At 43.5% G+C, this 21,739-nt stretch overlaps 1 protein-coding gene across 1 annotated transcript in view; it reads left to right on the top strand.

Annotated features, from left to right (window-relative positions):
• Positions 1-16,294, top strand: part of LOC144828063 (histamine H3 receptor-like) — a 52,669-nt gene extending 36,375 nt beyond the window's left edge. Inside the window, exons 3-4 of the mRNA XM_078686200.1 lie at positions 15,409-16,029; positions 16,136-16,294. Coding sequence (XP_078542326.1) covers positions 15,409-16,029; positions 16,136-16,294 — 780 coding nt within the window. The remainder of the gene's footprint in view (positions 1-15,408; positions 16,030-16,135) is intronic.
• The last annotated feature ends 5,445 nt before the right edge of the window (positions 16,295-21,739 follow it).

Here is a 21,739-nt window from a genome sequence, read left to right as displayed (position 1 = left end):
AGACAGAACACAGAAAAGCAAGGAACGGAGTGCGGGTCAGAGCCAAGAGAGTGAAAAGTCCAAAAGGCAAGTATAAAGAGGTCAGATTTAGGATCCAGGAATCAAGATAGAGAATAGAATACCACCGCCATGACTGTATCGGGGCAGGCTTGGGAGACAGAAAGGACTACAGGAACTATGATGCATCATGAAAATAATGCAAAAGCCTGGATGGGTATTTGAAGCGGATCAGAGAATGCAAAGTGTAGGAGTGTAAAGGCAGGGCCCTAGAGGGACTTTGTGAGTGCCACCTAGTGGCCAGATGATAAAATCCTAACAGAGTATCAACCATGCCCATGTGAATCTGCTTTTAAAATACATCTATAAAGGCTACTCTTTTCTCTATGTACCTACCTTTCTTGAATATTTCCTCCAACTGCAACCCGGTTGACAAGAGCTCCTTCTGGTTCAAACTGGCAATGACGTGTATAGACACACATTTACTTCCCTCTACAACAAGCCGTCATCAGGTTACAGCAGTTGAAAAGGTAATACTGCCCTCCGGCACCTGCTAGGGCAGCAACTTAAGCCTACAAGGTTGGGGGAAACTCCCTATACAAAAAAAACTGAATAATCTAGGTAGAATTTTTGGAAACAAGAAATGTGCTTGCTAAAAAGCAGCAACACTTCTCATGGAAGCAAACACCTGTCAGGTGAAGTTAAGCAAATATAAAAAAGAAGAATGTTACTCTATGCCAACATAACTCTGACTATGAAGAACCTATTTCCCACCTTTTTGTTGTTTACACTTTTGACATGAACTTAGGATATGTCGGATAAGCACGAACGTTAAATCCATGGAAGACTATAAAAGCAAGAAAAAGCAACATTCTTTTCGCCATAGTTTATGAGTCAAGTGTGGAGGCTACGAAAATAATGTCAAGAGTAACTATATGCCGTATTTCAAGAGCAACTAATTGCCTGCCTAGCAAAAAACTAACATGCCGCAGGCAATATAGCCTAGGTGGGATGATGAAAATCACCTTCATCATGTGAATTTGCGGACTAATAATTACTCGTATCCTAAGGGATTGTTGCGCCACTATTTGAAATGACTTGCTGCTCTCACCATTAGTACATATACACTTCACTTCCCTACTCAACCTAGATCTCTTGTTCCTTCTTTCGATGGATCAAAACTTCCCCTGCTCTCTTTTGATTTGTTTGTGTGAGAATCTGGAATTTTAGATTTAGATGTTTATATCTTTGAACGTATGTCAACAAAGAGAGAGGTAGGGAAAGTAAGGACACTCTCTTAGTCCCCGGTTAAATATCAAACAACAAGAAAAGAGAGGTCTGGTCAGTCAACAGGCTGCCAGGAATATGGAGCAAGGAGATAAGTGGGTTTTTCTGTTTGTACACAGTCACTCCGATTGAGTAGGAAAGCCCTCACACACCGACCTGGTCAGTGTCATGCTTCATCATCGGGCCCCACCGAAGAGACCGAGTGCCTCTTCGGTGTGCTACGACGCCAGAAAGACTGCGGAGCTGGTCGTGTGGGGAGGACGTGATGTGAAAATTAGAAACTTAAAAGTGCCTAACAGGGTATCAAAAAAAAATTTAATGAGTGATCCCTAAGACACGTGTAGGTGGTTTTATGTGTCTGAATTTACGTGCCAAGGTTATTACGAGTTGGAATAAATTCAGCTAAATACCACGCATTTGGAGTAAATCAGTCAACATGTTTCTGCCGTACTTGTGGTATATATTCACCAAGGCATTCTTCAGGACTATACCCCGGCGGTATGGACACTCTAATAGTCCACCCGGACCTGGGGGCGTGAAAGTGAAAAAGAAAAAAGGGTGAAAAAGTGCTTAAAAATTAGAAGAGCAATTGCTCATTCTAAAAAAGCCCCAAAATTCAGGGGTGTGTCAGCACCTGTAAGAGAAAGTATACGAACAAACAGATACAGACAAACATACAATTAGTATATGCCAGAATACACTTATCATAGTGCTCCTAAGATGGTGACAAGCTTTTGTGTGCACACAATAAATGATATCTTATGCACCATCCAAGTAGCCCTTAGGGATATTGTATACGCTAGGAGGTGGAGTGCTAAAGGTGGGTTTTATTTAAAAGCTACTGTTGTAGCAGGGGAAGTAAAAACACGATGTGAATTCTCCATGAGCAGGGATCAATTTGACCAGGTGGTCGGTGACCCCCCTAAGCTGGTTCGCTACTGAGTCGTCTTCTTGCCAGGTTACTCTGGTGTTTCCTCTCCTTTTGCCTCGGCCTCTCCGTCCAAGAAACGACTGGATGAACTAAACAAAGAGATGAACGAATATAAGGATAACCTAATGCAATCTAAGGTGACTAAACTTCAAAAGGACCAAAAGAAGTTTGTATTCGAGAAAGTATATCCTTACTCTGCAGTTTCGTTCACTCCACCAGCACGCAATACCAACAACTCAGACTACTCAGATGAAGATTCATCTAATAGCATTATGGCTCGAAGATAGGCTCGCGACTCCAAGCCTCACTCTGAAATGAAGCGCACCGCGCCCAGGTGGGCGTGTGCGCTCCAGGCCTCGCTCTGGACGAGACACGCCCAACCAGGAAACGGGCGCGCAAACAAGAAACAAAGTGCTTTTAAACGCATTTACCGGCCCCGCTCTCTATCGTCGGGGTCCGGTTTAGAGGCTTCTTGCAGGTTTAGAAGCGGATTGCGAACGCTGAGGGCGTGAGTCTGCATCTCCGGCGGAACGACTTTTTGCGATCATCACGAGCTAAGTAACTGTATGCTTGGGTCATTCTGACATTTAACTCTTTCACTCCATAGGATGTGCCAGGCGCGCTCCAATCCTCCTCCCGAGACCCATGGTGCTAGTAGCGCCCCATTTTAAAGTGAGATTTTCTCCATATTTACCAGCTTAGGGGGGTCACCGACCACCTGGTCAAATTGATCCCTGCTCATGGAGAATTCACATCGTGTTTTTACTTCCCCTGCTACAACAGTAGCTTTTAAATAAAACCCACCTTTAGCACTCCACCTCCTAGCGTATACAATATCCCTAAGGGCTACTTGGATGGTGCATAAGATATCATTTATTGTGTGCACACAAAAGCTTGTCACCATCTTAGGAGCACTATGATAAGTGTATTCTGGCATATACTAATTGTATGTTTGTCTGTATCTGTTTGTTCGTATACTTTCTCTTACAGGTGCTGACACACCCCTGAATTTTGGGGCTTTTTTAGAATGAGCAATTGCTCTTCTAATTTTTAAGCACTTTTTCACCCTTTTTTCTTTTTCACTTTCACGCCCCCAGGTCCGGGTGGACTATTAGAGTGTCCATACCGCCGGGGTATAGTCCTGAAGAATGCCTTGGTGAATATATACCACAAGTACGGCAGAAACATGTTGACTGATTTACTCCAAATGCGTGGTATTTAGCTGAATTTATTCCAACTCGTAATAACCTTGGCACGTAAATTCAGACACATAAAACCACCTACACGTGTCTTAGGGATCACTCATTAAAAATTTTTTTGATACCCTGTTAGGCACTTTTAAGTCTCTAATTTTCACATCACGTCCTCCCCACACGACCAGCTCCGCAGTCTTTCTGGCGTCGTAGCACACCGAAGAGGCACTCGGTCTCTTCGGTGGGGCCCGATGATGAAGCATGACACTGACCAGGTCGGTGTGTGAGGGCTTTCCTACTCAATCGGAGTGACTGTGTACAAACAGAAAAACCCACTTATCTCCTTGCTCCATATTCCTGGCAGCCTGTTGACTGACCAGACCTCTCTTTTCTTGTTGTTTTATATCTTTGAACGTTCATGATTTTGCGAATTGTTCTCTCTGCCATATAAGTGTTAGAGGATGTTTTTTTTTATTTAAACCTATAATTGATAAGTGTATTTAATGAATTGAATGTGCCATTTTTCACATTAAGAAGTCAAAGAAAATGTATGCAGTAAAAAAAATAGGACTGAAGAATCTTGGTCTTCATTCTTCCCAGGTAGTGTCGTAGCGAGTGAAAACACAGGGAGACTGGAACAGGTAGGTGCTGTTCATTTTAAAATTACAGCTGAGCCATCTTGGGCAAAGCAGGTTCGGCATCGGCAACCACCAACTGTCTTTTCCAGCACTCGGTGTGGAACACTCACGCAGTGAGGTTCTACACCGATGAACATTCCAGCTAAACATGGAACAAGCTATTACATGGGTTTTTCCTAAAAATATAACAGAAAAAAAGAAAAGAACAGAGAAAAGGGAAAAGAGAACAGAAAAGAAGAAAGTAGTAACAGGGAGAAATCAGAGCGTAAGGAACAAGAAAAACAGAGCTAGAAGAGACGGAAGAAAAACAAAAATGACAATCATCAAAGCATCTTAAAAATCAATGTAAAGAATAAACTAAAACAGGTAATTAAACTCTATTACGTGCAGTAAGCTTCCTAATCCTAGGACTACATTTTAAAACAGACTGACCATCATGGGAGAAACCACCTTAACTACTGCCACAAGATGGTTCATCAATCACACTGAACTTTACTAAAAAACACTTGTTCCACCACTGACCATTCGCAAGGTTTACAGAATCACCAAATACTTTTACCACTTCAATGGGAGGGCCAAACTTGGACCCACCCTTCCTCACTTGGACAGGCTTAGTCACCCAAACACAATCATCAACCAACAACTCAATCACCTTGACATTCTTCCTAGAATCATAGTACTCCTTTGGCTTATCCTGAGTAGGACCAACCCGTTTTTGAACACACTCATCTGCCCACTTTTCATCTTTGATCCATTTATTCATCCAACTGGGAGAAAAGGAAGTATTGGCCCTATGTCCACGCAGCAACTCAAAAGGTGACACCCCTGTGGAAGATGAGAAGTGGTACGATAGAACCAAAGCATACTTCTGACCCAATTAGCAACAACACACTTGTTGGACAAGGCCCACTGTATACATTCACCTAACACCCTGTTCCTGCGTTCTACGAGACCATTGGTCTGTGGGTGATAAAGGGAACTCTTGAGATGTTTAATACCACTAGAAATAAGAACATCACCAAGTTCACTTGCAACAAATTGAGTCCCATTGTCCGTCACAAGAAACTCAGGGAAACCTTCTCTTGAAAAACATCATTCAAAAATTCGACAACAACCTTCGATGTCACTTCCTTAACAAACCTGATTTCAGGCAACTTAGAATAGTAGTCCATCTTGACTTAAGCAAACCTTGAGGAGGGATCAAGCGCATGGAAAGGACCAACAATATCAAGCCCCAACTTTACCCATGGTGCTGAAGGCAACTCTATGGGAGACAGAGGAGTGTGCAACTTTGAAGTTTTATCACAGCTGGAACAAACTACACAAGCCATGACCACTTCATCTACCTCCCTGTCCATTGCAGGCCACTAAAAAGAAAGCCTAACACTTTTTTTCGTCATAATAGCTCCCAGATGAGCCTTCATGGGCACGCAGAATAATACCAGATCTGAGACAACCAGGAGGAACCAATTTATCACTCCTAAGTAATAAACCGTCCTCAATAGACAATTCGTCTGCAACTTGTACAAAAGTCTTCAATTCAAAATTGAGGTTCCTCTCCTTCGGCCAACCGGACTCCATATACTTCATAACTGTCGTCAAAGACACATCTTTGCTAAGAGCACAGCACCACTCCTTCTCAGTGACAGCACACTTCTGAGGGATATCAACTGAAGCAACAATAAATTGTTCCTTGTCCTCTTCATCAATGACAAACTCATCTCCGACAGTGTCAGAAGAATGAGAAAGATAGTCAGCACACCCATTCTTATTTCCCGGAATATACACAGGTGAAAAATCAAACTGGAGCAGCTTAGACGACAATCTAGCTATGTGGGGAGTGAAACCTTTTACGTTTTTCCCACTCAAAACAAAACCAATGTCTTGTGGTCAGTCTGGAGACACAACATTCTTCCCCAAATAAAATTACGGAATTTCATCACTGCCCAGCAACAAGCTAACAATTTTTTCTCTATAACAGAGTACTTCTTTTCAGAAGGAGAAAGAACTCTCGAAGCAAAATCAATGGTTCTTACTTCATCATTATTAGTTTGAGACAACATAGCCCACACACCTACATTACTCGCATCCACAGTCACAGTGCAGGGAAGATCTGGATCGTAATGTTTTAAAACTTTGGGAGAAATAAGCTGTCTCTTGAGCCATTCAAACACACTCTGACACTCAGCAGTCGACTCAAATAAAAATCCTTTCTTAAGCATTTGAGAAAGAGGCCTCAATTTGGTAGCAAAATCCTGAATAAAACGAGAATAAAATTCACAAAGTCCTAAAAAGGACTTGAGGCTAGTCTTATCAAAGGGTGCTTTTGCTTTCACAATAAAATCTACCAAACTAGATTTGGGATGAATACCTTGTCCCGTGATCTTGTGTCCCAAATAGTCATCCATGATCTGTGAAAAAAACACACTTTTCCCGGCATAATACCACCCCCTTCAACTGAAATCTAGATAACACTTTTTTAAGTATATTATCATGGGTAGACCTATCTGGTGCGAAAACTAATACATCATCTTGGAAAACAGATAATTCATCAATTCCCTTAAGCATATCAGACATTAAACGCTGAAACACAGACGCAGCTGACGCTAGACCAAAAGGCATGCAGACATATTGGTAGGTGCCAAATGGTGAAACAAAAGCAGTCAGATGTCTGGAATTAGGAGCTAGCTCACACTGGTGGTAGGCAGATGCTAAGTCTAGTTTATAAAAGTTTTTGCATCTTTGAGACCTGCTAGAAGCTCATTAGTGTTTGGCACTAGATGGGAATCCACCCAAATTTCCTTGTTAAGGCAACGAAGATCAACACACTCTCAGTTCCCCACTCTGTTTACTGGCAACCACTAAGGGGGCAACCACAAAGACGAGTTAATTGGTTCAATAATCCCCTTTGCACACAAAGACTTCAGTTCATTTTCTAAGTCTTGCCTAAGACTAAAAGGGACATTCCTGAGTTTGTGCTAAATAGGTCTTGCACCCTCTTTCACTATGATCTCATGTTGGTAATCACTAATCTTCTCCAATTCTCCAGAGAAAGCATGGGGACATTCATTAATGATTTCTTCAAGATCCAATTTGTCCCTCACCACAGCTATTTGTTCACTGGTCCCAGGTCTAGGTACCATTCCGAAAAGACCCTGGTGAAACCAGCCGAGAATATTGAAACCCCTGTGTGTGACATAAACTTTACCAGAAATGTTCCCCCCTTTGAACTCCATAATATACTCAATGTAACCAGACAAATCGATTTCCCTTCCCTCATATGAAATAGCTTCATGATTAGGAGGCAACAGAGATCCAGTTGGCCAAGTTCTGTCTAAAAGTTATTGAGTGATCAGCGAAATTCTCACTCCAGAGTTTACTAAAAGCTTCAAAACCTTTTCACCAACTATTATATCAATGTAAGGATCGACACAGATTTCAGGATTACCCACTTTGACTCCTTCGTCTTGAACAACTGAAATCATGTCTTTGGTAACAAAATCTTCTCCCTCTTCATACACGTTGTCATCCTAAACACATTTTACTGATGAGGTTTGTATACCCTTACTAGTTTGACAAACCTTAGCAATGTGACCTTGTTTATTGCAAATTCTACAAGTAACAAGCCTTGCCGGACCCTTGTTGCCTTTAAAATGAGCTCTGTAACCACATCTAGAGCACATATTATGTTGGTTGAAAAATGAACTCTGTTTTCCACCAACACTGAATCGTGACTTGTCTCCTTGTTTATTCTCTTTCGAAACTTTAATCTTGACAGCCGAAACTGCTTCACTGTGTTTCAGCTCTAACTCCTTTGCAGATATTTGAGATGTTTCAATACTTCTCGCCAATTTAATTGTTTCTTCCAATGTTGGGTTACCCATCGAGAGGAGCTTTTGTTTGATCATCTTGTCCGTGCAGTGACAAATGAACTGATCACGTACCAGCTGGCCTGCAAAATTCTCAAATTGACACTCAGATACTAATCTTCGCAAAGCTGTTATATAAGTGTCAACATCTTCTCCATTGTTTTGGACTCTCCAAAAAACTTGTGACGCAAAACCACCAAGCTAGGCTGGACATCAAACCTAGTTTGTAATCTTTTGACAGTATCTTGATACTCATCGAGGGTCTCTTCACCAACTAAAACAGGTGGAGGAAGATGTTTCAAATTCTCCCTTCCCTCAAACCCCAAAGAATGAAGAAGGTATTTCCTTCTCTCAGATCTAAATCTTATTGCACCAATAGCACCAAGATTTGTCTGAAATCCATCGAACCACTGTTTCCATTGTATTGTAGGTTCACCTGGACTTTCCAAAAAAGGTGGAGGTGGGGATACAGTCTGCATCTTGATTTCATTTTTTTTTCTTTTGAAAAATAGATGAAACTAGAAGTTCTGCACAGTAAATATTTCAACATAGACTTTGTTGTAATGATGTTGTCCTTTTTTTTGTAGATATCCCTTAAAATTTTCAATAAAAAAATGCAGTTCTTCCCAGTAAATATATCTGGAGTAAAGAGTTTATAACAATTTCTTTTTTATATATTTTTATTGTCTTTTTGTGTCTTTATGGCATGCACACAACTAGAACAATGAAAAAGCAGGAGTCTGCTTTTCACGTGTCACAATGGATACTGAGCGCGTCTTTCTGTGCCTCCATATCCATGGATACAACACTTCACAATGCAGAGTGTTCACTTCTCTGTGAGCCTTCACGTAAAGAATCTCCCCGTGCGTTCCAACAAAAGATTCTTGGGCTCACCGTGAACTTGTCAGTATACGTCACCATGCCGCAGTCATCCTCTTCACTGTTGGTAAAACGCACACCATCTTTTCCTTCTCACTGCTCCTTCGCAACTCTTTTTTCGCCCGATCTGAGCTAAATTCACAGTAGAGACGCCTGTAATATCAGCCCAGGATACTGCACTCCAAGTACTTCAAGCAAGCAGCTTTCTTCGCATCCTGGAGGCACATAGGTCCATTTAGAAGGCCAACACTCGTCGCCAACAAAACTGTGTCGTAACGATTGAAAACACAGGGAGAGTGGAACAGGTAAGTGCTGTTTATTTTAAAATTACGCGGTACAAAAGGGGGTGGTGAAGGACAGAGCATCCGAACCAATCAAACACTCACACCCAGTCAAAAGATCAGGGTTTAATCCATCACCGTTCTTTAGCCCACTCTGTCACCCCAGTTCAGACATGGCTATATGCAAATCAGTCTGACCCTGTGCCTCATGGGAACAGTCCAGCCCGAACTGCCAAGCCATGCCTTCCCAGGACCGGAAACAAGCTTCAGAGGACCGGTTTCTGGCATTACAGCCGTCTTCACCCCGGCTTGCTTGAATCCAGTGGCAAAGTGAGCAAGGGACTCACGTCTGAGCATACCCTGCCACACTTATGGCGGCCAAAAGCGGTACAAAAGGGGGTGGTGATGGACGAGCATCCAAACCAATCAAACACTCACACCCAGTCAAAAGATCATGGTTTAATCCATCACCGTTCTTTAGCCCACTCTGCCACCCCAGTTCAGACATGGCTATATGCAAATCAGTATGACCCTGTACCTTATGGGAACAGTCCAGCCCGAACTGCCAAGCCATGCCTTCCCTGGACCGGAAACAAGCTTCCGAGGACCGGTTTCTGGCATTACAGCCGTCTTCAGCCCGGCTTGCTTGAATCCAGTGGCAAAGTGAGCAAGGGACTCACGTCTGAGCATACCCTGCCACACTTATGGCGGCCAAAAGCGGTACAAAAGGGGGTGGTGATGGACGGAGCATCCGAACCAATCAAACACTCACACCCAGTCAAAAGATCAGGGTTTAATCCATCACCGTTCTTTAGCCCACTCTGCCACCCCAGTTCAGACATGGCTATATGCAAATCAGTCTGACCCTGTGCCTCATGGGAACAGTCCAGCCCGAACTGCCAAGCCATGCCTTCCCTGGACCGGAAACAAGCTTCCGAGGACCGGTTTCTAGCATTACAGCCGTCTTCAGCCCGGCTTGCTTGAATCCAGTGGCAAAGTGAGCAAGGGACTCACGTCTGAGCATACCTTGCCACACTTATGGCGGCCAAAAGCGGTACAAAAGGGGTGGTGATGGACGGAGCATCCAAACCAATCAAACACTCACACTCAGTCAAAAGATCAGGGTTTAATCCATCACCGTTCTTTAGCCCACTCTGCCACCCCAGTTCAGACATGGCTATATGCAAATCAGTCTGACCCTGTGCCTCATGGGAACAGTCAAGCCCAAACTGCCAAGCCATGCCTTCCCTGGACCGGAAACAAGCTTCCGAGGACCGGTTTCTGGCATTACAGCCGTCTTCAGCCCGGCTTGCTTGAATCCAGTGGCAAAGTGAGCAAGGGACTCACGTCTGAGCATACCCTGCCACACTTATGGCGGCCAAAAGCGGTACAAAAGGGGGTGGTGATGGACGGAGCATCCAAACCAATCAAACACTCACATCCAGTCAAAAGATCAGGGTTTAATCCATCACCGTTCTTTAGCCCACTCTGCCACCCCAGTTTAGACATGGCTATATGCAAATCAGTCTGACCCTGTGCCTCATGGGAACAGTCCAGCCCAAACTGCCAAGCCATGCCTTCCCTGGACCGGAAACAAGCTTCCGAAGACCGGTCTCTGGCATTACAGCCGTCTTCAGCCCGGCTTGCTTGAATCCAGTGGCAAAGTGAGCAAGGGACTCACGTCTGAGCATACCCTGCCACACTTATGGTGGCCAAAACCGGTACAAAAAGGGGTGGTGATGGACGGAGCATCCGAACCAATCAAACACTCACACCCAGGCAAAAGATCAGGGTTTAATCCATCACCGTTCTTTAGCCCACTCTGCCACCCCAGTTCAGACATGGCTATATGCAAATCAGTCAGACCCTGTGCCTCATGTGAACAGTCCAGCCCGAACTGCCAAGCCATGCCTTCCCTGGACCGGAAACAAGCTTCCGAGGACCGGTTTCTGGCATTACAGCCGTCTTCAGCCCGGCTTCCTTGAATCCAGTGGCAAAGTGAGCAAGGGACTCATGTCTGAGCATACCCTGCCACACTTATGGCGGCCAAAAGCGGTACAAAAGGGGGTGGTGATGGACGGAGCATCCGAACCAACCAAACACTCACACACAGTCAAAACATCAGGGTTTAATCCATCACCGTTCTTTAGCCTTCTCTGCCACCCCAGTTCAGACATGGCTATATGCAAATCAGTCTGACTCTGTGCCTCATGGGAACAGTCCAGCCCGAACTGCCAAGCCTTGCCTTCCCTGGACCGGAAACAAGCTTCCGAGGACCGGTTTCTGGCATTACAGCCGTCTTCAGCCCAGCTAGCTTGAATCCAGTGGCAAAGTGAGCATGGGACTCACGTCTGAGCATACCCTGCCACACTTATGGCGGCCAAAAGCGGTACAAAAGGGGGTCGTGATGGACGGAGCATCCGAACCAATCAAACACTCACACCCAGTCAAAAGATCAGGGTTTAATCCATCACCGTTCTTTAGCCCACTCTGCCACCCCAGTTCAGACATAGCTATATGCAAATCAGTCTGACCCTGTGCCTCATGGGAACAGTCCAGCCCGAACTGCCAAACCATGCCTTCCCTGGACCGGAAACAAGCTTACGAGGACCGGTTTCTGGCATTACAGCCGTCTTCAGCCCGGCTTGCTTGAATCCAGTGGCAAAGTGAGCAAGGGACTCACGTCTGAGCATACCCTGCCACACTTATGGCGGCCAAAAGCGGTACAAAAGGGGGTGGTGATGGACGGAGCATCCGAACCAATCAAACACTCACACCCAGTCAAAAGATCAGGGTTTAATCCATCACCGTTCTTTAGCCCACTCTGCCACCCCAGTTCAGACATGGCTATATGCAAATCAGTCTGACCCTGTGCCTCATGGGAACAGTCCAGCCCGAACTGCCAAGCCATGCCTTCCCTGGACCGGAAACAAGCTTCCGAGGACCGGTTTCTGGCATTACAGCCGTCTTCAGCCCAGCTTGCTTGAATCCAGTGGCAAAGTGAGCAAGGGACTCACGTCTGAGCATACCCTGCCACACTTATGGCGGCCAAAAGCGGTACAAAAGGGGGTGGTGATTGACGGAGCATCCGAACCAATCAAACACTCACTCCCAGTCAAAAGATCAGGGTTTAATCCATCACCGTTCTTTAGCCAACTCTGCCACTCCAGTTCAGACATGGCTATATGCAAATCAGTCTGACCCTGTGCCTCATGGGAACAGTCCAGCCCGAACTGCCAAGCCATGCCTTCCCTGGACCGGAAACAAGCTTCCGAGGACCGGTTTCTGGCATTACAGCCGTCTTCAGCCCGGCTTGCTTGAATCCAGTGGCAAAGTGAGTAAGGGACTCACGTCTGAGCATACCCTGCCACACTTATGGCGGTCAAATGCGGTACAAAAGGGGGTGGTGATGGACGGAGCATCCGAACCAATCAAACACTCACACCCAGTCAAAAGATCAGGGTTTAATCCATCACCGTTCTTTAGCCCAACCCGACTGGGTGTGAGTGTTTGATTGGTTCAGATGCTCTACACCGATGAAAATTCCAACTAAACATGGCACGAGCTACTACAGGTAGTTAATCCTTATTCAGGCGCAAACTGCAGTTTGCAACCAAATCAATTGTACAATGTAAGTGAAATTACTGTACATGGTGGATTGCACGAGCCGAGGACCGGAACCTGAATAGGTTGAGATGCCGGGTGACTTTTCAAATTGAAGACCACCCACATTACCCTTCCGGTCCTGTGTGAAGCATTCAACTTCCCCAAATTGGATGGAGTCTGGCAGATGACACACACTTCATATTTCACACCACGAGGAGCAGCTACTCTGCCCGTGTATCACTGATAGGATAGGGACCTCCCATCCTTATTAGTTTCCTCACATAGGGGTTTATCAATTGTCCTGAAGAAAGTTCAGGACCTTTACGGCAACTCAGGACTGAAACATGTCAGTACCAGGGTCTTAGGACCATAATACTCCAATAAGACCCAATTTTTTTATATTTTTATTTACCCAGACAGACCCAAGAAAAAAGGGAAAACGGGGATCTGCCTGAGGTATTTTATCTTTAAACCCCCTGGTCTTTTGTCTATCTAAAGAGCTCCCAACACTGTGATTGAGCCCACCCTGACTTCTAGAGGTCAGGGTGACCCGATGATGAAACTTGACACCACTAGGGTGTGTGAGGGTAATTATAACAAAAGAGGTTTTTTCCTCACATTCATGTTTGGGTTAGGTACAACCTTTCACTAGGGAGATTTCTTCCCCCCTCCTTCTTTTGTCCCCTTCCTTGGGCATAGTTAGGTAACAAGCACCACTGACCACTAGCTGGTAAAATGGAGTCCTTTTTGTGATTAGAGTGCTGTCTGCACCAATTTTGTGAGTTAGGACCTGCTGAAGGTTCTGCAAGAAAAAACACAACACCGCAGGAACAGTGAAAAAGTAATGTACATTGAATGACTGCATATTCACCATTATTATGGGAACAACTCGGAATTGTAATATAATATTGCACAAGGTAAATAGTACTGTACTTGCTTTATTGTTTCTTAACTGGTGCAATAATGCCTCCTTAAAAAATGGTGGCATCAGAATGGGTCCTTACGTTGATTAGGTAAGTGAATTTGCATTCTTTTGAGGCAGCAGATGTTCAGATTCCATAATATGGAGGACATTCTCACACAGTCACACTCAAATTGACCTTGTCATCTTGTTCCTGATGTTTCTCATTTGCACTCCTGGTTCCGTATTATAAAATGGGCGCACTGTCTCTGTTTGCACCTTGATGCACCTTTAAACAGGTGCACCAAGCGCAAACAAGGACAGTGCTCCCTATTAGAATCCATGTGCTGCCCCCAGGTTTGCCTCGAACTCGGTGCTACCTTGGTTGCAGCACATTCAGTGAAACACAGAGAGACTGATTACAAGTTGCTCGATAATTCACAGTGCAGATGGCAACCTGCCTGTGCTGTAAAGAGGGAACAGGGATATCCTTGTCGGAGGATGTCTGGGGTGCACCAGACCTCCTTTGCTCCTCCCAGAAGGCTGCACTTAGAGGGTCCACACAGTGCACCAATGTTTGGGGCACACTATCTGTGCATCTCCTGAAGGCCTTTTTTGCCTCTGCACCTTCGTCAATAATATGGCAGGGGTACAGAGGCACAGTGATTCCCTCATTTGTATGGGGCACCGCCCCATGTCAGTAATGGAACCCACTGAGGAAATGGCGCTAAATCTATAAGTGTGCCAGCACTATCAGTATTACAGATGGGGCTGCAAAAGCATGTGCAGCTCCTCCTGTAATGCAATAGTGCCATGGGGGCACACACAGTTCATTCACACAGCAGTTGCTCCCTCTAGGCACTGTGTGTAAGACAGCCCCTCATGCAGTTTTAGAGATTCAGCATCCACATTCATTTTCAAAGTGTTTTATAGGGTTTTTAGATTGACGCAGTTGAAACATGGTTTATTTGGTTTGATGTTGGCCATGACCTTTTGATTTTACTAAAATAAAATATTTAAAATGCTTGCTTAAAGGGTCTTTCAAACAGCCCTCTTCATCCAATTGTCTGTTAATGTGCCATTTACATTTTTCTTCTGCCCACTACAATGTACAGCATGGGGAAAAGGGTCAGTCCCCTTCACCCATTGGCTACCTTCTTTGTGAATAACATCATACTGCTCTTTCACAAGCACCCCACCCAGTTCATTGCCAGGGTGTACTATGGAAATGTGTTCTTTTTGAAACCCAAAGATATGTTTGTTTTTAGCTATTGATGAGTGCCGAACAGCTCCCCTAACAATAATGTTTTACAAAAGAAATAACAAACTAAAACAAGCATTGGCAAAGCCAAACCACTGGTGGCTAAGGCCGACCCACTGGTGTTGCCAGTGCTTGTTTTTACATATGAGAATGGAGTGAGGATTTAGAGTTAATGCGGGCGCCCCACTGCTGGCTGCTCCTGAGTTTTGCTTTAAGTCATGTGGAAGTAGTATGCACCTGTACTGTGCCTCATATTAGAATGTTATGGTACATTTGCAAATTAAGTGACTGCAGACCGTGGAACATATTTAACGTGTGCCTGCAGATTGACTGCCCTATGGCTCCAAAACAGGAAACACCTTTTCCACTCATAAGAGCATTTCACAAATGTGGATTAACCACCTATACAAACACATTCTAAAGCGGGTGGAAGGAGCAGAAAAGGACTGGCCTGAAATGTTACCCATAAAAGGAGCTCTGTCATTTTGATCGAAGTAATCTAGACCGTGATATTTGTGTTAGTGCCTAAATGCACACAATGTTCTTATCTATTATTTTTTTAAAGGTTAGCTACAGAGGACAACAACATAACATCGGAAGTGCTGTTTTGAAAATGATGGTTGCTTGGACACTCGCCTTCCTTGTGTATGGCCCAGTGATAATATTCTGGGAATATGTAGCCGGCTACAGCAACATTCCAGAGGGGGATTGTAATCCTGAGTTCTTCTACAACCAGTACTTCCGGCTGTGGTCATCGATTATTTTCTTCTTTACTCCCCTTGTCGGCATTCTTTATTTTAACCTGAGCACCTACATTAATATCAGAAACCGCACAAGGACTAGACAAAAATCTTTGGTCCTAAACACCACAGACTCCAGTCCTATTTTCACCATTGCATATTTGCCAAACTGTAATGGCAACAAAAACTCGCCTTCGAAACAAGAAAGGAAAGAGAAGCCGGCATCATTTTTTAAACGTAGTAAACTATTTACGAACCTCAATGCATCTTTCAACAGAACTGTTGTTTTGGAGCACCGTGTAGGAAAGACACCAAGAACATCTCCGCCTACAACACACACTACAGTGCTGTCTGCAGATATAAAAATTGCAAAGTCCTTAGCCGTTCTAGTGGGCACGTTTTGCTTTTGCTGGGCGCCCTACTCCTTGATTATGATTGCACGTGAAGTATGCCAACAAGATTGTATTCCAACAGAGTGGTCTGACACCACTTACCTCTTCACTTACCTTAACTCCTCACTCAATCCCTTTATTTATCCCTTATGTCACCCAGCCTTTAAAAAAGCCTTCATTAAAATATTGTTCCCTGAGATATGTAGATGTAAAAGTGCCTCAAGGAAATCTGGGAATGCTAGAAAGAACATGTCCAGGGAAGAATTTTAAGATAGGAGATGAGGATTACCTAAGTGAAGTACTGCAGCAAACAGAATAAGGGAAGAGGAAGGAAGACTAGTCTTAGCCATGTTTTTGTTTTGTAAGAAATGGTAGGCAGTCCTCGAGAAATTAGGTATAAAGATCGAATGCAAAATTCTTATATTTTGTAGTTGTAGCAAAACAAATACAGGAATGTATTTTTTGTTATGTAAAATTCTTTAAAAAGCATCTGTTTGTGTGTGTTATATTTGCAGCTATTTGCTTTGGAATTAAGTATTTTGCAATTATGGATTTTTTAAGAAGTGATGATTCAGTGAATTCAGCTAATTAAGAAAGATAAATCTGGCTCTGATTAGAGTTCGTTGGATGAGTCACATCACAAATGTGACGGAGATCCTGCCCGCCTTCTTACACATACATTATATGCTAAGGCCCTTGTAACAAGACGGACAGGACATCCGTCACGTCTGTGACATGGTAACCGGTCAGCCAAACTCTAAATCAGGCCAAGAGGTCTTTATGAGCAGCAACTCTCAAAGTCTGAAAAATGCTTCTTCAGTAAAAAAAAAAAGCACACAAAGATAGAAAGTAAAATTGGAAAATACTTTTGGTAAATAAGACTAAACAGAGATAAGACAATTTATAGTTACAGAATTTTAAGGTATAAAAGAACAAACGGGCATATCATCAACACCCAGCGATAATTATCGCTAAGCGCACTTAGCGCTAGGATAATTATTGCCGGGTATTGCTTGTTTTTACCACGGAGATAGCGCGCTATCAGCGACGCTTATCTCCAGAGCGATAAAAATACCCGAGTTAGCTGAAAAATGTGCAATGTTTGGCGCTACGTTGTTGATAGGGCATGGCATAATTAAACATGATATCTACCTTCCATTGGAAATCATGGCTAAGTCAAACTAAAAGCAGGCGTAAGGAAAGTAGCGTTAACCGCCGTTAGGTCTACTTTTCTTATCGCTATGCTTGTTAGCGTGCCAATTGATAATTAGAGAAATGTCGGTTAGTGACACTTCTACAGTTATTTTCGGCAGGAACGCCCACTTTGCATCTCATTAGAGATGCAAAGGGAGGTGTAGTAAAAAAGGGTGCTAACATGCAAAATAAATAGGGCGATAGTTTTATCTCCGCTTTTTTGGCTTTTAAAGCCAAAAAATGCGGCGATAAATCCCTTACTGATATGCCCCAAAAGAGCTGAGCAGGAGAAGTTGAAGTGATAATCGCTTTGGAATCAATGTAACAACATCCCGAAAGATGTTTACAAGATTTTGAACTAGAGCCCCTACATCTTTCTTCGATGCAGATATAACCTCTCTGACGAAAGCAGTGCGGAAGAAAAGAAGGAACATGATAGGACAGCCACTCAGAAGTTTATAATCAAGTGAATTTTGATTCCAGATTGTCAGCAATGACAAAGTGTGCAACAAGGAACCAAAACAGAACAGACTCCATATCGCCAGATGGAAGAGGAAGCAGTGGGGTTGGACGACAGCAAAGAGGCTTAGTGGGAGAATTAAAAAGTGCAAACATGAAATTTGCGTATTTTAAATATACGGACATGTCAAGCTGCCCTGGTCGAGTGCATGAAAGACGAATCAGTGAAGTTGGCGGCACGCTCCATGAAATTCCTGACGGCAGTAAAAGCAGTTTTGGATTCCGAGAATTCACACTGAACTCTAATCCATAACGCAGCGCAAACTGTTTTAGAGCTTCATGTTTATAGTTGCTAAAGTGGTGATTACAACTTTAAAACTCCAGAACAATAGATAATAGACAATTTTATATTATTGGAATATATACACTTTATATTGTTTTCATATGGACTGATTGCAATGTTTTTAATTAATTGTGCAATAAAAAGTATGTAATGTGGGGCATCCAATGCAATCCAATTAATGTTTTCGGGGAAGATAATTTAACAATTACGGTAAGACAGATAAAACACTGATTTACGCCCATTTCAATATAATCAGAGAATTGCAAACACAACTTGAAGACACATAAAAAAACATTTAAAGTTGTGTAAGCTCATCTTAAATGATGAAGCATGTAAATAAAGACTGAATTTCCATATTAAGAACACAGGGGATTTTACGGACATTCTTAATAAAAAATCAGCTACTGACCCAGTCATAATCTCCAAACATGAAAAGGTCTTATTTTCAAGTGTCATCTCTACTTCTGGTACATCTGTCAACAACTGTATCTGATAATGTAATCATCTTCCCTGGAATTAAGATATGCATCAGTGGCAAAAGTAAGAGAGAATGATGCAGTAAGGAGGACAGTTCATTGAGTGAAGCACTGTCTGCTGGGATATGTGTGCAACAAGCATGTCACCAACTGATGTCTCAATCTAATCCATATGAGATCAAAACACATAGAAGCATTACTTATATAATAGTTCTTTTAAACACTATGCATGCCTGTTTGTGGCCATTTCACAGTCAACCACTAAACTCAAAGAATGCATGGTGAAATCTGTTTGTTTATGAGGAAACCAAATGACTTCCACGGTAGTAAGCACTTTATCCATGAACACAGTATTAGGAGGTATGAGGGCGATCAAATGTTAGAGAAGAAATGCATATTTGGTGGAGAGAAGAATAGCTAACTGAAGTGAATTCAAAGAGGGGATATGCATGTACGAAAAAGAATGGGGAGCAGGGCCGGACTGACTACTGGGCGTTTTGGAATGCTACCGAGCTGGGGGCTGATTTCACTGCGGTGGGGGCTGATTTCGTTGATGGAGACCTGCGTGTGCTTTTAAATAAACAAAGCAAAACGAATTTCCTTCAGCACACGCAGGTCCCCATCAACGAAATCAGCCCCCAGCTCAGCAGCATTCCAAAAGCCCGGTAGCCAGTCCGGCCCTGATGGGGAGCTTAGAAACAAGAGAAAGAGCAGGGTGATGAGAAAGGCAAGGACAGTGTGACTAGTTTATGTTTATGAAATTTTTATTGCGCGCAAATACCCGAGGGTGTCTCGGCGCAGATCGGACTCCTGAGATGAAGCTGCCTTATAGTTATTGGTCAAATAACCAAGTTTTCAGGAGTTTTCTAAAAGTGGTAAGGGTTGGACTGGTTTTAATGAACAGGGGAAGGGAGTTCCACAGCTTGGGGGTGGCAACTAGAAAACGCCTGTCTCCCCAGCTGGCAGTCCTGGTACGCGGAACAGCAAGAAGATGGGTGCTAGCAGAGCGAAGATGTCTTTGTGGGTTATAAATACGAAAGGCATCTTTGAGGAACTTTGGTCCAGAGTCATGAATAGCTTTGTAAGCAATGCAGAGAGCTTTGAATTTTACGCGATTCTTAACTCTTAGCCAGTGCAGATGGCGTATAGCCATGGTGGTTGAGCGACAACTGGGGATGTTAAGCAAGATTCTGGCCACTGCATTTTGCACGGACTGCATTTTTGCTAGAATCTGTTCCTGTGTGCCAAGAAAGAGGGCATTGCCATAGTCCAATTTTGAGAAGACAAGGGTGGTAATCATAGTTTTCCCAGCTCCTGCCGGGAGGTACGGCAGCAGTTTTCTAATTTTTCTTAGCATGAAAAATGATGAAGAGACCACCTTGTTCACATGGTGTTTGAACAGCAGTTTATTATTGAACACAACACCGAGGTTTCTGACCTTGGCAACCGGGGTTGGGGTGGGCCCATTTCACTGGGCCACCAGCTGGAAGACCATTCTGGTGCAAGGTTGCCAAAGGTCATAACCTATGTCTTGTCCGAATTAAGCTTTAAGCAATTACTGGACATCCATGAACTGATGGTCCTCATTCCTTCCTGAAATCTTGCCGCCACAGCTGGCCCGTCTTTGTGTATTGCCAACACCAATTGGGTATCATCCGCATAGGTGGTTAAGCGGAGACCCTGAGCTTTAATGTGTGGGCTGTGCCGTAGGTAATAAGATAAGAAAGATAGTGATAATGGCCTAGAAGATAGATAATGATAGGATGGGCTGATTGGCTAGGGAGAAATGAAAGCATTGAGGAGATATTTCAAATTTTATATGGGTTTATTACACACTTTCTAAGCTTTGAATGATTTAAAACTAAGGCAACATCTGACTGACTTTTTTGACTAGCTCAATGTGGCATTCAGCAAGTGAGGGAATCAGGCATGGGGCAGCAGAGCATGATGGGATCCTCTCTCCAGCAATATGTCTCTTTAGCTGTACCTGTCACAATTTCAATCCCTGTTACATCCTTATTCTGTGTCACCACCCCAAAATCTGTAACATTCCCTTTCCCTGCCATGGTCTACATTTCGGCTGATAAATTTGAGGAGTTGTGGAAATGAAACAGAAAAGCTATACAAGGGGGAAGCAGAAAGGCATGCTGTCCCCTAAGTTTAAAGAGGAGGTGTCTAAGGGATAACTACTGTGAAGAAAATGAACGAATATTGTTGCTTAACCAATGTTTACGATCTCCCCGGACTCTCAAGGGATTGCGAATAGCAAAAAGGAGTAGATGAGTTCTCAATACATTCCATTAGTAGGAATGCATATTGTGGTGCTTGTTTCAGAGGGAAAGTGTGTCAGAGATACGTACTGTGAGGAGCAGATGATTAATTCCTATTTTCCTCATAAAGTTAAAATCAAGATAGACTCTTGCAGATCGTGTAAATAATGTTCAGTGAAAATGCTAATTCCATTCTAAAAGTATGCTAGAGAGAGAGAGGCTTGCAAGCGTAATGCAGCAATCACTGCCCCTTTGGAGTGGATGGGGAGTACTTTGTCCGTGGCTCAGGCAAGAGGTCTGCAAGAGTCAACCACGCTATTTATGAGAGCATCATGCCTCTCCCAAGTGTTAACTGAGCTAACTATAAATTGAGCCCCGGCAATGCACTGCTTATGACCTCACAAGGTGTATTAGTGAATCAGTGGGTGTATGAGTGCTTGTATGGTTGTAACTGACTTTATGAGTGAGTTATTAAATGTCCCAGTAAATGTATGGGTGAGTGACTAGGTTCTGTGAATGTCTGTACCAATCTGTCAGTTGGTGTTTATGTGCCTGTATGGGTTGGTGAGTGGGTACATGGGAGGCTGTGTGTGTGACTGATTTATTGTCTGAGTATCTGTATGGATGTATGAGTGTCTGTGTGGTGGGGTGAGGATGTGTATGACTGCCTGCATGGATGAGTGAGTCAGTGTCTTATGGGTTAGTTAGCACATCTGTCAGAGGCTGTTAGGGTGACTGAGTGTGTGTATGGCTGTATCGGTGAGTGAATGGGTGTGTCAGTGGTATATGAGTGAGTAACTACATATGTGAAAGACAGTATAGGTGAGTTTTGGATTATATGAGCGACTTTATGTGTAATGAGTAAATGTGAGAAGGCTGTATGGGTGAGAGTGTGTTTGTGTCAGTAACTGTATAGGTGAGTGAGTATATGTTAGTATCTGCATGAATAAGTGAGTGGATGTATGTATAACAACGGCTCTGACCAATTCACTACAGGCCCATCTGAAATTTATCTTTGAGAC

Source organism: Lissotriton helveticus, chromosome 4_1 (assembly GCF_964261635.1).
Source record: "Lissotriton helveticus chromosome 4_1, aLisHel1.1, whole genome shotgun sequence".
In the NCBI taxonomy this organism is placed as follows: domain Eukaryota; kingdom Metazoa; phylum Chordata; class Amphibia; order Caudata; family Salamandridae; genus Lissotriton; species Lissotriton helveticus.
This window is presented reverse-complemented; position numbering and strand designations above follow the sequence as displayed.